The sequence below is a fragment of the Zootoca vivipara genome, chromosome 13 (genome assembly GCF_963506605.1).
Source record: "Zootoca vivipara chromosome 13, rZooViv1.1, whole genome shotgun sequence".
Lineage (NCBI taxonomy): Eukaryota > Metazoa > Chordata > Lepidosauria > Squamata > Lacertidae > Zootoca > Zootoca vivipara.
In genome coordinates this window covers 10,091,283-10,114,922 of record NC_083288.1, presented here as the reverse complement: position 1 = coordinate 10,114,922, position 23,640 = coordinate 10,091,283, and the positions used below count along the sequence as shown (strand labels likewise).

Here is a 23,640-nt window from a genome sequence, read left to right as displayed (position 1 = left end):
CAACAGTCTTAGGGACTCCACTCCTTAAGCCTTTTCTTCCCCTGAGGATATCCCGCAAGGCAGCAGAGGTTTAGGATCAGTTTTCCTTCTCGTAGTTGGGACTACTTTCCGAGGTTTGCAAGCCCCATCTGCCCTCACTTCCCTCTGCAGCATGTGCAGAAACCACCTTAACCCAATCCTCCAGAGTCTGTCTGCACATGCAGGGGAAATCCCTAACTCACCCAGGATTTGAGACCCATCAACTACCCTATCCTGGTTTAGTCCGCCAGTTGAAGCAGTTTCCTGGGATGTGGCTGCTGTCGCAAGCTGGCAGCTTCTACCGGTAGGAGCCACAGGTGAGAGAGGAGTGCAGGGTGGGCACCAAAGGTGGACAAACCACCCCAGGATGAACACGTCCTGCACCAGAGGGAGTACCCCTCGCCTATGCTTAACAGACCCTCAAATCTGAAGGTAGCAGATACGAAGACCCCAATACACAAGGAATCCCCCTTCTCTTTTTCTGTCACACCAGCTATAATGCACCCACCGCAGTGAGCTCCTCATCCTACTCTGGGTGGGAAGACAGAACCCAAACACTTCAAAATCCAAACAGATTTACAGGCAGAGATCTTGGTTCAAGCTGGTGGCAAAAGAAAAGCAATGCAAAGTACACAAAACCTGTTTTGTGGGTTATGTATGAAGATCAACACATTGTGGGACCCTGAAAACTGTTCCTACAATTAAACCATCACTCTAAGTTAAAAGTTCCTATGTGGGGAGTAATAATACCTTATTTTTTCATGCAGTTGCCTAAAAAAGCCTTCTCCTGAGCAGTGACGTCTACATAACTGCTATTGTACTAATGTCCTGCTTCTGGGCTTATCACAGAACTATAGCATTGTAAGGGTCCCCAGGGATCATCTAGCCCAACCCCTGCGATGCAAGAATCTCAGCTAAAGCATCCATGACCATCCAACCTCTGCTTAAAAACCTCCCAGGAAGGAGGTCTTCACATGCATCTGGTTGGCCACTGTGAGAATGGAATGCTGGACAAGATGGGCCTGCGGTCTGATCCTGCGGCTCTTCTTACAATGCCACAACAAGATTTTTCACAGACCCATAGTGTTTTACTTCTCTTCCCTCCATTCCCCCAATTAATCCACAAGAGGGTGTTTACAATAAAGAATGAGGAAAAATGGACTTTTCAAAAATATTTATTGATGCAAATGCATGCCACTCAGAATCGGAGCTTCTGGAAAAACCACTTGTTCTTGCCTGTCTTGTATCTGAAAGAGAATGAACAAAGATCTCCTGTTAGTATCATTATGTGAACAGCAGCCTAACCCAGGGGTCCCCAGACTACGGCCCGGGGGCCGGATGCGGCCCAATTGGCCTGCCAATCCAGCCCACGACGACCCTCGCCGCCCGCCCTTACGGCGCGCAGCGCTCTTCCGGGTCGGGGAAAAAGCGCCGAAAATCCTTTGTGCGCATGCGTATGGGCCTCTCCCGACCCGGAAGAGGTCATTTCTGGTGCACTTCCGGGTCGGGGGAGGCCCATACGCATGCGCACAATGGATTTTCGGTGCTTTTTCCACCCTGGAAGCGTGCCGCTGCGCCAGTAAGCGCCCGTGCGCGCACTCCCCCACCCGCCGGCCCGCACAGGCGCGCACTCCCCCCGTCCTCCGGCCCGCCGCGCGATCGGCGCGGTGGGAACCGGCCCAAACGCCGGTAAGTCTGGGGACCCCTGGCCTAGCCTCAAACGAGATACAAATTGCCCAGAGTACAAGAAGGATGTCATAACCTAAACCACAAGGCCCCCGCCAGCTGATGTGTGCAGTGGACTAGGTAGCCAAGGGGGTTCCCAACTTTCTTCTACAAGGGCCCACTTGAGAAAACTAAAAATTACTGAGGCCCTCCAGTCACAAAACAGGAGCATTTTTGCAGGATCAACTGGCAATGACTGACATCTCTCTCCACCTCTGAAAATTGCTAAATGCCAGTGTTTTCCTTGTGGCAAGGAGTTCCACAGTTCAGTTTCCCTTAAGCTAAGGCAACTCGGATCCATTTTAGGCAGCATTCCATCGACATGCATATCCAGAGAGGCTGCTCAAAAGGAAGCAGTGTCTGATGCCCATTGGGAGTGGAAAGGGCCACACTGCCAGAGCCAACTTTTGTGCCCACCCTCCTTCCTGCTGAATTCTGCAATGCGCAACACCAGGACTATGGAGGAGGAAGCAGATGGGGGGGGGTGCCACCCCCTGAATTGGATGCAAAGGAGGCAGGCAGGGGCTAGCTGAGGTTGATGGGCCAGTGCTTCTGTTGCCCTAATGTACCAGCCCCCACTGCCTCACTTTCTAACGTTGTTCAATACCTCCTCTGGCTCGTTCCTATCCGAGGAGGGAGACCTATCTACTTTCCTTCTCTCCCCCTTGTCTTCTAGACACCTTTGCTCAGCATGCAAGGTGTGGCTGAGGCTAGCATTGGTTCAGCAAAAAGGCAATGACATGGCTAGGGGGCAGAGCTGACAAGTGAGCCTAGAGCAGTTCAAAGGCTGCTGCAGGTCCCAGCCCACTGTCTGAGGAACACTGGACTAGGTGACAAGGCTTAGGATGTGGGAAACCCAGGGATGATGGCCCAGAGTCTGCTGCTCTTTACAGGTGAAGCACATCTCTCTATGCTCACCTGGATAAAAGGTAAAGGGACCCTTGACCATTAGGTCCAGTCGCAAACGACTCTGGGGTTGCGGTGCTCATCTCCCTTTACTGGCCGAGGGAGCCGGCGTACAGCTTCTGGGTCATGTGGCCAGCATGACTAAGCCGCTTCTGGCGAACCAGGGCAGTGCACGGAAACGCCGTTTACCTTCCCTATTTATCTGCTTGCACTGTGATGTGCTTTCAAACTGCTAGGTTGGCAGGAGCAGGGACCAAGCAACGAGAGCTAACCCCGTCGCGGGGATTTGAACCTGCTGACCTGATCAGCAAGCCCTAGGTTCAGTGGTTTAGACCACAGCACCTGGATACACACGTAATAAAAAGTATCTGGCCACAAGTCACGACACCCCCAAAGTGGATGTGTTTTCCTGAAGACTCACCTCTCCTCAAATTTCACTTTGGCCTCCCGCCGAGCTTTACGTTTCAGCGCAGGGTCCCTAAAGACATCCTTGTTGACAACGGTCTTGTCAAGGGGAATATCAACGGAGTACCTAGGCAAAAGACACAATAGGGGTAAGGGGGGTTATAGGTCTGACGGCAGTTCTGCCCTGTCACCTGGCCTCCCCTAAATGCCCAAAGGCAGGGACCCAGAAAAGTCAATGCTGACTGTACTGGAAGGACAGAGGAAAGTCTCCCACTTTCCTTTCCTCTTGCATATCTTTATCAAGCTCCTCACTCACCTGGTAGGCATCAAGTGGTTGTAATTGTAGACCTTCACAAAGGACTTTATCTTGGAACGCTTGGCAATCTTCTTCTTGCCCATGCTTGCTGTCACTTTGCGTGGGTAGCGATCGATGCCAGCTACCAGAGCGTGGCTGTAGGGGCGGTCAGAGGTGCCATCATCAATATTCTGTATGAAAGAGGTTCGTTAGAAGGATCAGGCACAGTAGAGTTAGCATGCAGCTAACTACCTTGAACAAAGATTCAGTGGCACATTAACAGGCAAAAGCAATTTCATTGCTGTAATGGGGAACTGCAACCAAATGTTATGATGGCATTTTTACGCTGCCTTCTGTGGCTTATGATCTCACTTTATTAATTGATAACAATCTCTTTTGTTCAGTTTTGCAAGCCACTCCAAGAGCTCTAGCTGTGTGGCCAAAAAGGTAACACCAAATATTTTCCACTGTTTTGGACTCAAGGATAAAGAGCAATTTACTACCACATCAGCAATCACAGCAGCCTAGAGAGATTAGACCTTATTCCTCCATCTGCCAGCAATTTCTGCCTACATTTTCCTCAAGGTCCAACTTTCTCACCTTAACAATAACAGCTTTGCGTCCGGAGTAACGCCCAGCAAGGACAAGGACTACTTTCCCTGGTTTCATAAACTTGCCCATCTCTGAAAAGGAGAGGAAGAACAATGTAAACAAACACAATCATGACATATCCCTGCACATCACTATTTGAAAATCTAACATTCTCCAAAATTAATACACGCCGGGCACAATATGTATGCACAGAATAGTATATTCCTCATAAGGAAGCTGTGCCTGGAGGAAGAACTGTGAGGGGGAGAGACTTCGTCCGGCAAGGCCTCCTTCCACCTGCCTTGCTCCACCCTCTAGTCTCTGCTTCTCAATTTGTATTGTATTATTTTATGTACCGTGGCTTGCCATTGTTTCATTGATTATAGTTTAGAAATTACGGTATTTATTGTAACCGTTGAGTGGATTTCTGTTTAACTTTTATATGTTGTTGCTGTTATTATTATTATGTAATACTATTCTAATGATTGTTGAATGTTACTTTTTTGATGTAGGTTGCCTATTTTAAAGTTGTTTTATTACCGCATTTTTGTATTGCATTAGATTGTTATAAGATGTACATTTTTTGTTTCTTCAGCTGGTAAACTGCCTTGAGCAGACATCCCCAAACTGCGGCCCTCCAGATGTTTTGGCCTACAACTCCCATGGTCCCTAGCTATCAGGACCAGTGGTCAGGGATGATGGGAATTGTAGTCCAAAACATCTGGAGGGCCGAAGTTTGGGGATGTCTGGCCTTGAGTATTGTAAGATAGAAAGATGGTATAAAAATAAAAAAATTAATGAATATGCAGGATTACTCTGGGGTGGCGGCAGCCAAGGACTAACTAATCTTTTCCTAACTTAGGATACAGAGAGCTCTCAGCAGTGGTGACAGTTTCCTTTCCTATTCCATATAGTCCTATATACATGTGTATGCATAGGCCCTATGGTCTTGTTAATTCTATTTATATAATACTCTCAGACCAGCTTTCCCCCAAGGAGCTCAAGCTGGCAAATGTGATTCTCCTCCTCCCTTACTTTATCTTCACAACCCTGCCAGGTGGATCAAGCCGAGACACAACGACTGGGCCCAAAGCCACCCAGTGAAATTCATGGCTATGGGAGGGGGGCATGGATCTGAACCCAGATCTCCCAGGTAGTAAGTCGAACACACCCTTAACGACCACATCATGCAGGTGTCTTAAAACACCCCAATCCCACTCAACAAAATCAGAGGGTGCAAGTAAGGGGAGAAAGCTACACAGGACCTTGTGTGTGTGTTAATATTTACCACCTGAAATGTGTTTGTGGGAAGAAGCTTTAGGGAGATCTAGGGTGAATGGCGGTATACAAATTCAATAAATACCGTAACATTCATACGAAATGCACACAGAACAGCAGTAGTATGGGGAAATTATTTGAAGAGAGACCTGCGTTTTATTTGTTTCATAAAACCTTATATGCCGCTTGAATGGGGAAAAACCCTCCAAACTGCCCCCGCTACAAGATACAGTAAAGCTTTATAAAAATGGGGTGGCAGAGAGGGAGGGAGAAGCAAAGGCCTTCCATCCCCAGAGACCCGCATTAAAGTATTGGTTTCCCATCCGAGAAAGACGAGCACCGACAAGACTGAGCCTTGGGCGACCCCCAGAGTCACCCCAGATCCCATCCCGGTAGGGCAGAGTCACCCCAGCCCCCCGACCACCTCAGCACTGCGGCTTCCCAACCGGCCCGAGAGGATGGCGACGGATTGCGCCAAAGACCCCGCTTCCCCTCAACTTACTGGAGCTGCGGCAGCGATGGCACCCACACCGGAAGAGGAAAGAGAGCTCGCTTCCGCCAGCCTTTCACGCTGCCCCGGCGGCCTGGGCTGCGCAGGCGCACTTCTGGAACGTAGAGCTTTGAATAAACAGAGTTACGCGAGTGACAGACTAGCACACGCCGAGTTCTTAAATTTGGGTTTCCCCCTCCCTTTCTCCCGCAGCTCGGGAGTGAGAGCTGCCAGCTGCAGAAAACAATGAAGAGATCCGGGGATTCGGAGATGCTTTATGATTGGGGGGTACCGACAGCACCAACAAATGCATTGCTTCTAATTCTATTATTATGATTATTAAATTTATATTCCGCCTTTCATCCGAAGATCACAGGGTGGTTTTTAACATTTCAAAGAGCCCCGCAGTTAATGGACGGGTCATAAGGCTTCTGCGTGTAGTTGCGACCGAGATGGGGCAACTTCAGTCAAATTGCATTTGATGAAACCCAATGTGTATATCTTGTGAGTGGGGATTTTTTGAACTAAAAAATGCACCCTGCTTCAGGCTAATTAGAGTTGTTTTCTACCCACCCCGCTTTGTAGTACTGTACCGTATTAGGTTCTGGACCTCAGTGTCTGGGCTGAACGATTTTGTAATGTAATGTTGATGTAGCTTCACGCTAATCCAAGGTGGGAAGTCGAACCAGTATGCGGAAACATGCGAGGGCTAGGAACAACTCCCAGTGGATAAGCACAGCTACAGTATTTGCATTATAGGTGCACAGGCAAAAACAGGAAGATCATTAAAGGACCGGAAGCATTGCAAAGGATGCTGTCCCGTAAATCATTTGGAAACACAGTTTATAATATACAGAAGATAATATAGCTAATTATCTTCTGTAAGCTGCCTTGGGACGACTTTGTCCTTTAGCCTGCCCAATATAAGCTTGCAATTGACTCATGTAACATCTGTAGTGTGTGATGGGGTTTGTAGTTCATTTCTAGATTTAGATAAATATATGATGAGGCTGGCAGCCAAGCTGCAGAGACTACTTTATTCTTTTACAAAAGGACTGTTTCAGTCTTATTGGGTGGATGTCTTCCACAACTTCTCCAACAGATGGAAATAAAAACACAAAGGGTCTGTAAAGAAGGCTTGCAACAGCTGAAGTTTCTCCACAAGATGCCAGCAGAGAGACTTCCACCGCTGCTTGTAAAAGGCAGAGAAGACTGCCTTTCCTTTTTGTACCACAGTGGAACCTCTGTTGTCGAACGTAATCCGTTTGTTCAACTTCTGAAACACTTGACAACCAAGGCGCAATTGCCAGTCGGCAAAATCCATTGAAAAAATGGGGAAACGCACCTTGGAAGCCGTTCGACTTCCGAGGCACGTTCGAAAACAGAAGCATTCACTTCCTGGTTGCTGGCATTCGAAACCTGAAACGTTCCAATTTCTGAAGCGTTCTGTAATTCCAATTTGTTGACAATGCAGTGATAGAGAAGCGGTTTGTCCTTGAAAAAGATGCAGTGTATCCACTGTGTGATTTTTGTCACGGGAAGACAGACTGCAAGTTACAAGTGTCCCAAATGGTCTATCACAGAGGTTTTTCAACCTATGAGTCCACGGCTCCCTTGACCAACTACATTCTTTCTGCTGCTCCCGTTGGGCTCAGGATCCCAGTTATGTCACCCCTTGCCAGCAGAGCTGGGATCCTCTTACCCTTTTTCAAACACCCTCCCTTGTGGAATGTTTCCTCAGCAAGCACCACACCCTGGGAGGCAGCAGTGACAATAAGAAGCACTGCGAGGGAGCTGGCGTTTGTCCACAGACAGCTTTCTGGGCCATGGTCAGCATTACTAAACCGCTTCTGGTGCAACGGAACACCGTGATGGAAGCCAGAGCGCACGGAAATGCCATTTACCTTCCTGCTGCAGTGGTACCTATTTATCTATTTGCACTGGCATGCTTTCGAATTGCTAGGCTGGCAGAAGCTGGGACAGAGTCACATGGATTCAAACTGCTGACCTTCCAATTGGCAAGCCCAAGAGGCTCAGTAGTTTAGACCACAGACAGTAAACTGAGAGGAAGTCCACGTATTTCTGCCCATACAATCAGTCACTCTCCTGAAGTCTTTGCACTGCAAAACTGGAAGCGATCCTCACCTCATCAATATATACAGGGCTGCGTACATTATTTGTAGTATAATAATAATAATAATAATAATAATAATAATAATAATAATAATTTCATACCCTGCCCATCTGGCGGGGTTACCCCAGCCACTCCGGGCAGCTTACAACATATCTAAAAACATAATAAAAACATCAATCCTTAAAAACGTCCCTAAACAGGGCTGCCTTCAGATGCCTTCTGAAAGTCAAATACAGTAGTTGTTTATTTCCTTGACTGAAGGGAGGGCATTCCACAGGGAGGGCACCACTAGGAGAAGGCCCTCTGCCTGGTTCCCTGTAACTTCACTTCTTGCAGTGAGGGAACCAGCAGAAAACCCTCGGAGGACCTCAGTGTCTGGGCTGAGCAATGGGGTTGGAGACACTCCTTCAGATATACTGGGCCAAGTATGAAGCTTTCTCATGGTAACTATAGGTATGCACCAAACAACTATCGTCCACACAGGAGGGTAACATTTTTGCTTACTAAATATTTGAGAAGCTGAGATGTGCCATAAGTTAATTTCATTCTGTCCTAAAGAGAAATTTCACAGAGAGCCAAGTCGCTTCTGCACATATTTGAAACACATGCGGTACAAGAAGGAAGACCCCACAACTGTCAAAAACGGCAGGGAAAATAAAAAATACAGAAAACAAAAATAAGAAAAATGACAGACTGAATTTATTAACAACAGATACAATTCTCCATAAATACATTCTTTCTTTTGCACTGAAATGTAGTCAAAACAAAAACAGCATTAAATAGATATACCCGGGAACCGAGGACAGGATTTTTTTAAGTGCATCAACACATAAATCAACAAGTAAAAATAGAAGAGCTCCTACATTAAACGGAGGAGTTTCAGCAGGACAATTTAGCATACACACGTCACAAGCCAACTTACTTGCAAAAAATACATAGACTTCACCTAACACAAAAGAGTGCTGTTTGCCACTGAACCTCCTTTGCACACTCTGAGGATGTTGTCAGATTTGGCTTTGAAGACAGTGCAGTTTGCCTTAATCTTCTTCAGATCTCACAAATGCAGGATGTCTACAAGAAGCCAGGTAAGAGTTACAGATGTTGCAAATCTGGGTCTAGGAATTGTTCACAAACCATGCACACCTGGCCTTTTTGAAGACTATCAGGACAGTGCCCCAAGTCCAAAGGGGTGAGCCACAAGCTGAAGAGTTACTCCTGGTCTCAATATCTCCAGATGCATCTTCCACCACTGTTCTGCTCCACTGAAGAACAGCACATGAGGATTCTACCTAGCCTTACTACTGCCACAGATCAGACATGGGAACCCAAAGGTTCAAGGTCATGAAGTTCTAATTCCCAAAAGAAAAGCTGAGGGTTGGCCATCCAAAAACAAATAGAGGTGACTTTGTGTGCCAGTAAAGAACACATAACTGATGGCTTGCTCCTTCAAGGTGAGAGTTGCGGCAACTGCTATTTGAACAGGTAAGCTCAACAACTTTTCCACTAGAGATAAAAATAGGTACATCCACCCACTCTCCAAGGTGCTAGATCCCAGACCAAACCCTCTCTCTGTGATCAAGGCATTGTCTTTCTTCACTTCTCTTCCCTGACTTCCCTTGAAATCACCTCTCATACCACCTGAATACTTAGTAGGGAAAAGTTGTAAAGAGTTCACCTGTCCATCACAATACCTTGCCAGTGAGCCAGTTGTAAATACTGGGTGCATGTTGTGGTCATTTGCTGACAAATAAAACACATGAGGGATCCATTACCAACACACAGTAATCTGTATAGGAAGAAAAACTCCCTGCAAGTGACTGGTCCCTTGCAGCATAAGGGTCAAATAGTTTAAGGCCATCAAACACAGGGAAGGACCCTGCTCAGATTTGGTAATATAGCCAGTGCATTTTATATATGATAATATGAAACTATAGGCCTGGAATGGTGTGCCTGGCACATACACCTCCTTGGGAAAGAAAGGAGTCTTCTGTGATGTAGCCAAACTATTGTCTATACTGTTGTGGATTAGCCCTGACTCCATGGGACTCAGGATATAAATAGCTTCCTATTAGCCCTGTAGAAATTCCCTTGCCCTCCTGGCCAAGCCTACCGACTGGTTCCACTACAGCCTATCTTTAATAGTTAAGAACTGTGCACACTGGCGTTTTCTGCACAGCACCAAGAAAGGTACCATAATAAAGACCCTGCAAATTAACAGGAGCTCCATGTGGTCTGGTGCATGCAATGGAGGCAGCCAGTAGCAATTCAGCAACACAATACCATTACCAACTAGCAGCATTTCCCCCCTTGTGAACACACAAAAGTGGCCTGCCGGACTGTGCCAGAAGTGTTTCCTCAAAGTGGCTGAGGCCGGACTCCAGACTTTTCAGCCACTCAAAAGGCATCCTTGATGTTCTTCAGCTGCCGCACTGCCAGGTCCACAGGGAGGCTGAATCGAAGGTTACTAAGGCGGCTAAGGAGATTGAGGGCCCCCTCAAAGCCTGTCTGGGCCATGTAACTCCAGGGCTGGTAGTGGGCTTGGATCAGGGCCCCTGACTTGCAGATTAGGTTGAGCCAGGAAACCAGGCGCTGCTTGTTGAGGGCCAGGCACACCAGAGCCTTCAGCTCTGAGTCTGCACTACGCTTGAATGGGTCATGCTCTGACAGCACAGTGTGGATGGCCGACAGCAGGCTCTGCTTCGGGGTGGCAGGCACTCCACCCATCACTGGGAGGGCAAAAGACTCGGAAAGTTTGCGTGCCGGCGATTCCACAAAGGCACGGCCGTTCTTAGAGTTGTAATACTTCACAAAGAGCTCCCATGGGTGCATGGCCTGAGGAGAGGAGCTCATTACTGGCAGCAAACAGGCAATGGGGGCTAGAACCAAGCTCATGCCTGCCGATGGGGTGTAGAGACCGTGGGCCAGCAAGTCCCGCACAGCTATTGTCAGCTCCTTACGCACAGCCAGCGTCAGCTCATCCCGCCCACCCAAGGAGGCATCCTGGAAGCCAGAGCAGCTGATGACATGTTCTGGCTCTGTTAGCTGGTACTTCTGGGCCAGCTGCCTCACATGGGCCACAGCCATCTCTAACTTCTTCACCAAGGGCGAATAGTCCCTCTCAGACTGGTCCCTCTGCCATAGATGGTGTGGGATTTGTCCAGTTGCACAGCCAAACTGGCTCACTGCGAAGATCTGCAGCACAGCGAGCATTCGGCGCATGAGATGTAACCCCGTCTCTCGCATCCTCTGTGCATCTTCAGGATTCACTACAAAATCAGAGAGAGGAAAGGAAACATTCCTTAGAGGAGCAGACAGACTGGAGTGGTTTCCACTCTGTTAAAGCAAACACTTGTTGTGGGTTTGACTGGCAGTCACACAAAGCTCACTCCACTTGCCCATCTCCTGCTATGGGTAGCATTGCTGCAGGTGTGGCTCCCCACACTCCATTAAACCCTGCCAAACTGTGTGAGAGGGGACAGAGTTTGTACTGCAGGACTACCGGTAAGTATCCTTGGGTCGTCTTATGGGAGATTGGTTTCACTCAGATTATCTGGGACAGGGACAGACAAGTGGCAACAAAATAAGTGAGTGTTGCAATGATGGAGTAGGCCCCACTTTGGCCTCATCTTAGGTTGGTAATTGGTGAGAAGAGTAAGAGAATGGCTGGCATTGGTACAGATGCCAGGGGGCAGTCAATATTAGTGAAGGAAGCTATTCAGTCAACTTCTATGGGGCTGGCAGGGAGAAAAGAATTAACAGGTGGCAGAGACCCACTTCGCTACTCAAAGTTTCTTTGCAACACACACGGCTCTCCCCATAGTTTTAGAGGTGCCAAGCAATAAACATTTTACATTGTGATGCTTCTGTAAGCTTTAATCTGTATTTTATAGTGTTAATGTGGATGTACTTTTTGTAATATTGTGAACTGCTCTGGAATAAATTTTTGATAAAGGGTGGCCTATAACTTAAAACAATGAAACAAAATGAAATTAAAAGGCCATCTGTTGACCATGTGCAGTGTCATACAAGACCCTGAAGGCTGTCCAGGTACCCACCTCGGTGTCTTCCATGCGGCTGCCGGGTGTTCGGTTTGCAGTTGCCACTTCCAGCTTTTCCACCTGAACAGTCACAGTGCCCCTTCTCTGCATTACCTGGGCTGCTGACTTCTTCTGTAAAGCCAGGAAAGTATTTTTTACTAAGTATTGTAAAACCTAGAACAACCTTGATTCATATCCATGTACAATGTGCTCTAAAACTCAGCTCCATCCCAGGGATGACTCTTCCTCCTCAGCTTCATTTTTACTTGAAGACAAATATTTCCAAGGTACAGACATACTTTGTTTCTGTGCTACCCTCTCACACCAAACCAAATCCAGATTCAGAGAAGCCATGTGAGGAGATCCCAAAATTCCACTATACCTGTATTTTGTTTTCTATTTCTATTCTTTGGAAAACAGGCACCCTGAAAAGAGGTACTATAATAATGGTTATATGAACAATAAGTCCAAGAGTGCCCTTGTTAAAGAGAAGAGTTGGGGGGCGGGGCGACAAAAATGTGGCAATTTAAGGATTCCAAATTCACTATGGCATACGCTCTTACAGATTAGAGTCCACTTCATCAGGGATGTGCAAGTGTTTTTTAGAGATGCACGAAGCATTATCCTCACTTGGCAAGTATATATACATATGGGATGTAGAGAAAAAGTGCAAGCAATGAGACCAGAGAAAATAAAAGAAATGCAGATGTTGGGGGATTGTTGTGGCTACTCCTGAGTAAAGACGCTCCAGTCCACTCTGTCTTTAAGGGTTTTATTGTGCATACTATTTACAGTGCAGAGATAACAGAAAACATAACCTCCTAGTCACTCGCAGAATACGACAATGGCGCCCTTCTGCTTCTGGGCCAGCATAAAAGCTTGGGCACCCCAAAATGCCACCCTCTAACCCAATGTTTGGGCATGCGCCTCAATTCGGGTGCCGGAAGAGGCTGTGCTCCCTCTTCTACAGTACTTGTTGGCTAGGGCAGTGCTGGGGCTCTGCTACATTGCTGAGCCTTCCCTCCTCCATTCCACTTCCTACTGACCCGCTGCTACTGCTCTTGCTGGGCGAAGAAGTGCTGGTCAGGATGATGGGGGGAGGCTCTCTGTACGGAGTCCCCCTGACAGCAGACTAACGATTATTTTAAATCTTAAATATACAAAAAATAATTAGTAACTATTCACTATGGATAATGCCACCAAGATCCTAGCACTGAAAAGCTAACTAACAACTCTAGTGGAATAAAACCCATTATTGTGATCAAATATCACAGGTTATATAATTTAATCTTTGAATGGTTGCAATTCAAGCCCAATGACTTGATGTTGTGGTTTACACTGTTAGGTCCTGTAACACCTCAAAGCTAAAATCACTCCAGTATATCAGGATTGATCTAAAGCAGGCATCCCCAAACTTCGGCCCTCCAGATGTTTTGGACTACAATTCCCATCTTCCCCAACCACTGGTCCTGATAGCTAGGGATCATGGGAGTTGTAGGCCAAAACATCTGGAGGGCCGCAGTTTGGGGAAGCCTGATCTAAAGCCAATTCTTATGTGATAGGCCAGTCTTTGCTTACAAACGGCCCCATAACCTAAAACATCTACTTGCCAGTGACAAGCTGCATAAAAAGACACAAACACAGGGATCGGATCCTGCAACAAATTTAATGTCAATCTTTTCAAACAACGCTATTACAGGATCTGTCAACTTGGGATGACGCTTAATGTATTCAGTGAATGTGATCTAGAAAGGCTTAAGCCATAATAAATGTATTAAAAGGTGCTGATAGACTCATTTTTGTGGCACTTAGAGCAACAACACTATCCCTCTAGAACTTGTTAGTGAATGTACTACTATTGCTTGCTCCTTCCTTTTACTCAAATCCCAATTACAAGACATAAGATGTCTTAACTTGTCAAAGTGAATTAACGCTAATGTGAATTTAGCATCATGGTCTGCCACAAGCTACCCCATGCCTCTACTCTCAAGTTATCTGCACACATTTCGTATGTATCTTGGACCCCTGAATACCCAAGGTCAAGTACCCCCATGTACTGCCCAAATTATGCAAGATATATGCCTACTGACCTTGAATGAAATTGATAAACATCTCGAGGTCTCGGATCTGGGTTTTCAGCTGCTCCACCAGTTGCTCCTTCACACGTGCCGGATTGACAATTTGTGCCACAGCAGCATCCACCTGCTGACGCAACTCCTCTGGGGACAGTGAGGCAATGTCCTCACTCAAGTTCATGTCCAGCTTCTTGATCAGCTCCTCAATAATCACCTGTAAAACCACACAGGAAGGAAGTTGAGAGGTGTTTCCCCCTCCCTCTCTAAAGATCACTCCAACAGGCTAAACACCAGCTAGTTCAGCTAAAGGAGTCCCTTCATAGGGAAGCTAGGCCTCACCCGTTGTCTCTCCATAACCATGGACTGTGGAAGTGCATCATAGCTTCCCTCCTGGTAAGCAAATGTTTCCAAGTCATCCAGTTGGGCCTTGAGTTGCAGGATGAGTTCCCGCTGCTTCTCCTTCCGTGCTTCTAGCTGTTCCTGCTTCTCGTGTTCACTCTGAAACAAGGAGATAATATTTTACCTTGCACCCCTTTGGAAAAGAGCAAGGCCTCAAAGATAAATGTCATTTTCACCCCCACAGACAGCAAGTATCCAGTTGCTGCAGAGAAAACCATGTGGAACAGTTTTATGTGTCTTTTGTCATGGTTTAAGCTGTTTTTATAAACATATATTCTTTTACTGTAAGCTACCCTGGGACCTTATGAACGACAGGAAAGAATTCAAATAAATGAACCTTACATATACTCACTCACACACAAATTTTGAAGCATTCCTCTGAACCACGAGTCTCAAAACAGCCACATCGTATACTGCTTATCAGTTTAAAAATACAAGCCTCTCTTGTACAGCTGGCTCTAATCGCTGAAGTAAGGGTGTGCAAAGGTATGAATGACAGATATAGAGGTATTGCTCAGGTGCGCAAACTCACTCAGCTTGTGTATACTTTGTAACCCAAAGTGATAAAAGGACAAAAAAAATCCTTCCAGTAGCACCTTAGAGACCAACTAAGTTTGTCAGTGGTATGAGCTTTCGTGTGCATGCACACTTCAGATACACTGAAACAGAAGTCACCAGACCCTTATATAAGTCTTATGTAAGTATTTCACTGTATCTGAAGAAGTGTGCATGCACACGAAAGCTCATACCAAAATAAAAACTTAGTTGGTCTTTAAGGTGCTACTGAAGGAATTTTTTTATTTTACTTCGATCCAGACCAACACGGCTACCTACCTGTAACCATGCCACAATATCACCCTTATCAATGGCATCCGGGGTACAAAGGTACTCACTGGGTGCAGCCACACATCTGAGACCCCACCATCTTCTCCCTTTCTAATTATCATACATGATTCTAAAAAGACCTGCTCCGTTTAAGATTGAGTCCTTTATTAAATGCAGGTATAAACCCATCCAAAAATTGTGTATTTCAAAATTGCTTCTCTGGATTTAATTCATCCCCAGCCCTCTCACCTAGCCTTCACTACTCTGCTTGATAGTTTCAAAAGCTAGGAGCATTTTGTGTAGCAGTTTTAAGTGGTCAAATCTGCTTCACATGCATTATTATTATATACTTATTTATACCCCATATTTTTCGTTGACAGCAAGTCTTACAGGGGAAAAACCAATGATCACCAAAAGCATTGGGGTGAAACAATCATTTATAAAAATTCAATTAAGCATACAACTGCATACATACCTATTTTTAGGCGTCAAGCAAAAACGTTTCACACCAGACGCTTGGCTAATTCACATTCTATTGCCTTTTAAAATGTGGGGGAGGGGTGCATTATGTGTTTGTTTTGCTTTTGCGCGTGTGCGCATTTTGACGTTGCGAACAGCCCTGTGATCTTTGGATAGGAACCAGCTCCTAGGAGCCAAAGCCCCCCCCCCAAAAAAAAGTTGATCAGCATTGCCATTCAAATAGTGTGTGCCATGTCATGTGATCGATTATGCGGGGTGGGACTTATCTGCGCCCCCCCCCCAATATTTCATTCAAGTTGGCACCCCTGCTTCGGATGAAGGACCGCAGACAAATTCAGTACGTAAATAATATAGCATATCATATCATATCATCAAAAACCTGTCTGCAAACATGCGAACGATTTCAATAATAATAAAATAACGGTGGTTGAGAACAGGTCTGACATTGTCCCCCCACGACGCGCATTGTGGACGAAGGGGAGAGGCTCCGACGTTGCCCGAGGCGCCCACCGCACGGAGCTCAGCCTCGCCACCGGCACCTGAGCCACGTAGGCGCAAGCGAGAAGGAAGGAAGGAAGCGGCTCCTGCTCACCTTGGCGTCGCCGCTGACCCCGTCCGCCGCCGCGAAGCCGAAGCCGGGGCAGCCTCGGAAAGCGAACTCCTCGAGCTCGCGGAGGAGGCGCTGCTGCTGGGCCGGGCCGGCGCGGGCCACCTGCCGAAGCCGGAACTGGACCTGGGCGAAGTGCGAGGCCAGCGCCAAGAGCGCCGAGTGGAGGCGCCGCCGCTCCGCCCTCAGCGACCGCGGAGACCCCGGCTCGGCCTCCGCCGCAGCGTCCTCTTCCCCCTCCGCGGCAGCAGGCTCCTCCTCCCCGGCCTGGGTCTCGGCCACGGCTCCCACCGGCGCCCAGCGCTCGCCGGGCCCCACCGTCGTTGCCTCCATCCCCGCAGCGAGAGGCCGCCGCCGCCGCCGCCGCCAACGGTCAAAAACGGGGGACGGGGGACAAAGCCACACCGGAAGCTCCTGTCAGGAGCGGCAGTGCCGGCAAGGGTCGCGCGTCACTTCCGGTACGGAGGCGGGGCGATGTCGCGTATGCTAATTAAGCAGGCTTCCCCACCCCCTCTTCAGACAACCAATAGTTGCAGAGCTATGGAACGTTCTACTCCTGCGGCTCCGCCTCCAGCCCGGAACATTACATAGCAGGCGCTTTCTCGAATTGCTCCGCTTGCAGTTATGCTGGACGCTGGGAACTTTCCTAAATTGGTTGCACTTGGGAACCAAATTCCTGTATTGCACGGGGTTGGACTTCATAACCCTCAAGGTCCCTTCCTAGTCTACCTTTCTGCAATACTATGATTCACTGCAATGCTTTGTTTCAGCTGCTGCAGGCAGCGCGCAGAAGGAATCGGCGTCGGGTTGCATGCAGGAAATTCTTGCTGGGCTCCTGCCACTTGCAATGCAGGCCGTTTAAGATGTGAAGTTAACGCTCTTGCCCGCAGTAAGCCGTGAAGGAAAATCTCAAGAGACAACCCGGAAGTTGGGTGGTGTGGTGTTAAGCATAACCTTTTTAATAAATCTATGGGGTAGGTGTGAAGGGGGAAGAGGCGTGGCTATGCCACTAGAAAATGTAATTTGAGATTTTGACAATGCAGAAAAGAAAAGCATCGAATGGCAGCATTTAATGCGTTTGCTTCAAAGAACCCGACATCCCTCTAACACGCGGGAGAATAGGGAAGGGGATATGTGCCCATATCGCGATACACTTGAACTTAAACCGCATGTTAAGATCCAAGCGTCTGGTGGGTCGTCTGAACACAACCGTCGGGACCTTAAAGTGGTCCCTTGCTAGACCGTACCGCTTCACAATTGTCATCCCTTATCCAAATCCCTAGGAGGTCGACCTAGAAGAAAAACACTTGATATGATAAGATCAATATAGGAGAATCTGAAACGCAACAGCCGCCAGACCGACGGTAAATTAACAGGCAAGAAAATCTCTTTTTGCATATGTAGTAGTAACGTTCAAAGTGCGTGGCTAAGCAGCAAAGTCGGCTTTGTTCCAGAGTTTTATCTGATTACCTTGCAGAGACTTTCCTGGGAATGCGCACCGGGAAAGTTCTGGTTTGCAGTCCCGCGGGAAGAGGTGAACAATGATGGACAGCGGCAGTTGGGCAGGGGGAGGCTCGGGGTTTGGCTCCGCCTGGCCGGAAGGGGACTCAAAATAAGCCTGCCCTGCTGGACGCCGCGGGGATTGATACGCAATCAGGAAGAGAGCCATGGCAAGGTGAGTGTCCCTCTACAACTGCTAACAATCATTTGATTCCTGGGATTCCCTGGAAATAGAACAAGAATATCCCTTCCTGGCCAGAGGTCCTCAACCCCCCCCCCCCCACTTTAGAAAGAAGCCATGCTCTGTGTCAGGCTCAGAGCTCAACAACTCATCGGTTGTAATGTTGTGTGACTGCATATGAACAGCCACAAATAGCTCTCCTAAAATTGGGATTAGGGGCAGTCTCTCCCTGCCCCGCCCCCCTTTGAAGGATGGTGGCTTCCAGATTGGTCTGGAAATCCAGCCAAACCAAAAAAAAAAAAAAACCACCCACCTTTTCAGGAAAGAGACGCACAGTCCTTACTTCCCCTTAAATCTGGGGAATCCCTGCTCAACACGGGAAATCTCTCAGAAATAGCTACTGGTAAAAGTAGAGCCTGAGGACCCCTGGATGTTTAAGTCCAGTCAAATCCGACTATGGGGTTTCAGAAATTACAGCTGATCTTATAGGTCACCCAATGAAAGAGATGTACAGTTGCCCCCATTGGTTGGAGTGCAGTCTTTAGGCAAAGCAAGGGTGCCCGTGCTTAGGGCCAGCCCTATCCTTAGGCAAAGGAGGTGACCCCCCCCCCAAACAGCAAGTACTGGGGGGCAGTGATCGCAGACCTCCCGATCGGCTTGCTTCGCCACTGCTCCCAGGCTGTTGCTTATAAGGCTCGGAACCATTCCTTTACACTCCCCTGGGAGGTCAGAGAGAGCTATGCGACTACATCCCTATGCTGGACCCTCTAAACTAGCCTGCTGGCCTCAAGTTGCAGCAGACGATGCTATCCCATCCCGTATGAAGAGAGTCATTTGGCAGACCTGCCAGATTCGGTACATAAATCAGGGAAAGGGAAGGGCCATAGCTCAGCAGTGGAGTATCTGGTTGGCAAGCAGAGTGCCCCAGGTTCAGCACCTTCAGGGGCTGTCTGAAACCTTCGAGAGCTGATGCCAGTCAGTTTATTAGGGGTGCCCAAACTTTTTTTCAAAGAGGGCCAGATTTGATGAAGTGAACATGCATGAGGGCCGACCAAAGTTGTTGAGCTGCTTTTTTTTTTAGGATTTTGGCCCCCAAAATGGACTTGGGCATAGCTGCCAAGTTATCCCTTTTTTAAAGGGATTTTCCCTTATGCTGAATAGGCTTCCTCGCGAGAAAAGGGAAAACTTGGCAGCTATGGACTTGGGACATGCCTGTTTTCTCCTGTGTGTCCCTTTTAACAGGCAGCAAAATGTCTTGGGCTATCCCTGCACAAACACCCCCACACCAAGCAGGGCCACTTTTAGTTGAAAAGCCAGATGGAAAAGGAAACAGGGCCCTTGGGACCTCTAATCAATTGTGCACAAGAGGAAAATTCGGCCAGCGTAGGTTTGGAATCCTGGGGATGTTCTTTCCTATGTGGTGGACTTGTAAAAGGGTATTGGGAAATGATCCATAATGAATTGAAAAAAATGTTCAAAAGTACCCCCCCCCCCAAAACAACAACACCAGAGTCCTTTCTGTTGGGGATAATCCAGACTGAAATTCCAAGGTGTCAAAAAAGGTTATTTATGCATGCCACTACTGTGGCTTGTGTTTTGTTAGCCCCAAAATTGAAAACGAGCGAGGTCCCAACCAAAGAAGAATGGCAACTTAAACTGACGGAATATGCACAACTCTCAGACATAACATCTAGAATAAGAGAACAAGAAGAGCATACGTTTAAAGAAGATTGGAAAACATTTATTGAATATATGGGAAATAATTGTGTACAGCTGAAAACGCTGGCAGCATTAAGATAAATTCAACAGTGTAAATAAGTTTTGATGGATGCAATACTGAATGGTATAGTTTCTGTAAAATATGCAGGGATTTATGATATGTAAAATGAACCATGGAAAGAGATGAAGGGAAGTCATTGATATCTTGAGGATTTAAAGGAAGTATTTTAAATTGTAAAACAGAAAACTTTATAAATATTATATAGAAAAAAAGTTTGGGAGCCTGTCTTCTTTTGCTTCTGGCTACCCAAAATGTTGCTCCATCTCCGAAACCACGTATGTGAGATCGCACTGCTTTAAAGTGGGTTCACTAATATTCGCAGAGTCATGGTTTGCCATGCCAAGGTCCTAAATGCAGACAAGCAGGACCCTCCACACACTGAAGGAGAGGGAAGATGGATGCAAGCTGTTCTAATTATGGGTAAGAAGCCACAACCATTTAAAGTGTCGACCCTGTTTAAAATTTGTAGCTCTGCTAATGGGTCCTCACTGTAGGCTGAGATCACTCCTGCCCCCTTCATTTCACTGGCAACGGCACTCGCATCTTCACCATCCTAATATCTTCTGCATGTTTCCTAAGGCAACCAGCCAAAACTCTGTGGTACGACCGCCCACGATGGATATTCCTGGAGTTCTGCGTGGAGGACAGCACAGATGTGAAAGTAGATATTGACGATTACAAAGTTGTGTTCAGGTAAGGGGTTGTCTTGCTAGCATGGCTGCTCTGTCCTGCTGTTTTGTTGCTTTGCCACTGGTTGTTGTTATTTCGATTTTATATAACTTGCCCTGGACCATTTGGTGAAGGCTGTGGGGGTACAGTATATGTATAAATATATAAAGTGTGCTTTCTCAGTAGTGGCACCCGCCCTGTGGAACGTCCTCCCATCAGGTGTCAAACAGATAATGAACTATTTGACTTTTAGAAGACATCAGGAAAATTTTTAATGATTCATGTTTAATTGTTACAGGTAGGTAGCCGTGTTGGTCTGAGTCGAAGCAAAATAGAAAAAAATTCCTTCGGTAGCACCTTAAAGACCAACTAAGTTTTTATTTTGGTATGAGCTTTCGTGTGCATGCACACTTCTTAAAACTTAGTTGGTCTTTAAGGTGCTACTGAAGGAATTTTTTTCTATGTTTAATTGTGTTTTTGTTGGGAGCTGCCCAGAGTGCCTGGGCCAACCCAGTCAGATGGGTGGCATACAATTATTATTATTATTATTATTATTATTATTATTTATTATAGCTTAGCACTGAAGGGTCAATTAAGCAATCCATGTTTGTCTTGATATGTAAGAATCTTTTTGCTAGCCTCTGTTTCTCCACATGTAAAATAACCTGCTAAGCCCTCGAAAATGCATAGAACTATAGTTGGGCCTTCGATCCCGAACACCTTGCGAGTCGAATGTTTTGGCTCCCAAACGCCGCAAATCCGGAAGTGAGTGTTCCGGTTTGTGAACGTTCTTTGGAACCCGAACGTCTGACGCGGCTTCCTGGAGGAGCTTCCTGCAGCCAATCAGAAGCTGTGCCTTAGTTTCAGAACGTTTTGGAAGTCGAACGGACTTCTGGAATGAATTCCGTTCGACTTTTGAGGTACCACAGTGTAGGTTGCTTGTTGATCGGAAATGACCCCCCCCCCCGTGCTGCTTGCTAACATCCACAGTTGTCTACTTCTATGTTGGAATTTGGTTAGGATTTGTTTACTGATCTGGGGTGGTTCCATTGTTTTTTTTTTAAAAAAAGAAAATAATATGTTGGTCTCTTGAAGTTGTTACATTAAGTGCCACACTTTTAACATTGGGGTGTGTGTGCCGGTACTGTGTATCCTTGAGTACACCCAGGGGGAAAAAGCACTAGGTGGCTCTGCAATCCTGACCTACCGAATACTATGAAAATTTACTTTCAGGAAACGTACAATGGATGTGGCTGCGCATCTTGCATTATAATTTGTGCAGCTCAATCCAGCATGGAGTTAGGCATGCCAAAACCTGTTGTAATCAAGGAGCTTCTGTGAACCTAACTCTGCATAGAATCGTAACCTCAGCTGATCCATGGGGAAAGTCCATCATTAAGGTGTAGATTCCTTTACACCTAAGACAGGAATTGAGGAAACTGTGGCCTTCCAGATGGTGTTGGATTTCACTCTCATCCATCCCAACCCGCAAAGCCATTGTTCAGAGATGATGGGAGTTTTGGTCCTGCAACATCTGGAAAGCCACAAGGTTTCCATCCCTGCCCTAAACAATATGAAGATCCAAACAGACGGGCCAATTATTTTGAAATCTCTTAGTCTGCTGCTGCGGTGAGGAGAGCATTTTAGGTAAAACGTGTTTCATAATTTCAAAAGTATAGGTGTGAGCAAATTTTGTGCGATCAATTGCCGCAAAGACCACAAGCAAGGCCTGGCCTTCGACTTCTTTTGGGGGCAATTGCTGTGCTGATTAATCATGGTTGCAGCTTCATTGCTGATAACATCATGCAGGACGTTATTCAGAAGTTGTTTTTCGTAGCTCCTCAGGAACCCCACCGTAATCTTTTTGTCTTTCCACAGTTGCAAGAATGCAGATGGCGTGGAGTTGTACAACGAGATTATCTTTTATGCCCAGGTTAATTCTAAGGTGAGCACTGCAAAACAAGAGTGGGCCATTCTGGAAGGAGTGCGCTGCAACTGCCAGGGGCAAAACTGCCCTCGACCTTCACTCCCTGTCACGGAACTCTTCGCTAGCAGAACGAACAACAATGCAAAGTTTTGTCTCGTCCAGCTGGTAGTTGCATAGAGCCCTTGGCTGGCTGCCTTTGGCACTTCTGCCACCAATTAAAAGTGGCTGCTCCTGCACAGAGACTAAATGGTGCATGCTTTTGAAAAATGACCAAGGGCTGAGTTGTCCGGGGAGCAGTTTCTGCTGCCACTGCTTTAGCTCTATCAAGGGCAAGGTTCAAAAAGCTGTGCAGGACCTTCTCCTCACTCCAGCTACCAAATTTTAGAGGCTACCAGCAAGTGAGGCAACAGAGAGGAGAAGTAAGATTGGCACATGGCTTCTTCCTTACATTTGACAGACCTATCAACTTCATTCATTCTGTGCCTGGATATTTGTAGCGTGTTTGGGGTGGCAACAAATTGGGATTCTTGTGCACTGGGCGGTTATTGTGGCATAGCCACACTTTGTATCCCTCAAGGGTTATTATTAATTTTTTTAAAAAAAATATTTAACTTTATTGAATCGCAGCAACAAAAACCAAACAATATCACAAGGAAAAATACAGAAAAATAACAAATTACACAAAGGGAAATAAATAAAAAGAACACACCAAAAAAATACATAAAAACATAGATTCCCTCCACCCATGTTTGACCTCCTTCCCTTAAACTTATTTTATTCATTGTGTTATTAATATTACATTGTTTTTGTTCCACTTCCATCCGTTTCCTCAATGTTTCTACCCTGTGAACTTTATTCATTGCATATCGATATATTTGTCCCAGAACAATGTTTTTTCACGTACTCCTTTACACAATCCCATTCCTCAATTTTTGATCTGTTTGTCCAATTACTAATAATTTTTTTATTGGTGTCCATGATTAAGTCTGTGGTGGCGGGGTGGCTGCTGGGAAAATCTGCATGTTGCAAATGACCACAACCACAGAGAACTGAACATGTTATTGAGTAGCCCCACCCTAGGTTCTGAGTGTTAGTAATTCTGGCTTGGAGGGATCTGGCTCGTATGAAGATAATTGATTAAGGCAATCAGTTCTAATTACTTGCTTATTTTGGTTGCTGGTTGACCTGGAATTGCATGAAAAAATGGAATATGTGTCACCAAAACCCATAATCTATTCATTGTTGCAGACCTGGGCTCAGCCCTCATTGCTTCATAAAACGTAGAAAACTTTCTCCCAAGCTTGGTTCTGGTTCAGAT

The 23,640-nt window shown here is 46.6% G+C and overlaps 3 protein-coding genes across 5 annotated transcripts in view; 1 reads left to right on the top strand and 2 right to left on the bottom strand.

The window, feature by feature from the left end:
• Window positions 1-1,177: 1,177 nt before the first annotated feature.
• Window positions 1,178-5,824, bottom strand: RPL27 (ribosomal protein L27). Its single transcript, XM_035137149.2, has 5 exons — window positions 5,721-5,824; window positions 3,950-4,032; window positions 3,371-3,540; window positions 3,071-3,181; window positions 1,178-1,265 (listed from the first exon to the last, which is right to left on the bottom strand). Exons 2-5 carry the CDS (start codon window positions 4,028-4,030, stop codon window positions 1,217-1,219), a joined length of 411 nt encoding a protein of 136 aa, XP_034993040.1. The 5' UTR covers window positions 4,031-4,032; window positions 5,721-5,824; the 3' UTR covers window positions 1,178-1,216.
• A 2,695-nt stretch (window positions 5,825-8,519) lies between these two features.
• On the bottom strand, window positions 8,520-16,625 carry RUNDC1 (RUN domain containing 1). The gene is made up of 5 exons (XM_035134650.2): window positions 16,251-16,625; window positions 14,294-14,452; window positions 13,970-14,168; window positions 11,898-12,011; window positions 8,520-11,108 (listed from the first exon to the last, which is right to left on the bottom strand). Exons 1-5 carry the CDS (start codon window positions 16,596-16,598, stop codon window positions 10,237-10,239), a joined length of 1,692 nt encoding a protein of 563 aa, XP_034990541.1. The 5' UTR covers window positions 16,599-16,625; the 3' UTR covers window positions 8,520-10,236.
• An 865-nt stretch (window positions 16,626-17,490) lies between these two features.
• Window positions 17,491-23,640, top strand: part of PTGES3L (prostaglandin E synthase 3 like) — a 33,116-nt gene continuing 26,966 nt past the window's right edge. For 2 of the 3 annotated variants that reach the window (XM_060282275.1, XM_035134653.2), the window contains exons 1-3: window positions 17,551-17,940; window positions 20,306-20,419; window positions 22,274-22,340. In XM_060282275.1, the coding sequence (XP_060138258.1) occupies window positions 17,933-17,940; window positions 20,306-20,419; window positions 22,274-22,340 (189 nt within the window). In that variant the 5' untranslated portion in view covers window positions 17,551-17,932. Of the gene's footprint in view, window positions 17,941-20,305; window positions 20,420-22,273; window positions 22,341-23,640 lie in introns of all 3 variants that reach the window. The other variant, XM_035134655.2, reaches the window with a different exon arrangement.

Bases quoted from the DNA above. Each gene is read 5' to 3' on its own strand.
- RPL27 (XM_035137149.2), bottom strand. From the start codon at position 4,030: ATGGGCAAGTTTATGAAACCAGGGAAAGTAGTCCTTGTCCTTGCTGGG. The intron at 3,541-3,949 runs GTGAGAAAGTTG...TCTTTCATACAG, and splicing joins GCAAAGCTGTTATTGTTAAG to AATATTGATGATGGCACCTC. The intron at 1,266-3,070 runs GTGAGTCTTCAG...ATTCTCTTTCAG, and splicing joins AAAGTGAAATTTGAGGAGAG to ATACAAGACAGGCAAGAACA.
- RUNDC1 (XM_035134650.2), bottom strand. From the start codon at position 16,598: ATGGAGGCAACGACGGTGGGGCCCGGCGAGCGCTGGGCGCCGGTGGGA. The intron at 14,453-16,250 runs GTGAGCAGGAGC...TCCTTGTTTCAG, and splicing joins GGGTCAGCGGCGACGCCAAG to AGTGAACACGAGAAGCAGGA. The intron at 14,169-14,293 runs GTGAGGCCTAGC...GTGGTTTTACAG, and splicing joins TGGTTATGGAGAGACAACGG to GTGATTATTGAGGAGCTGAT.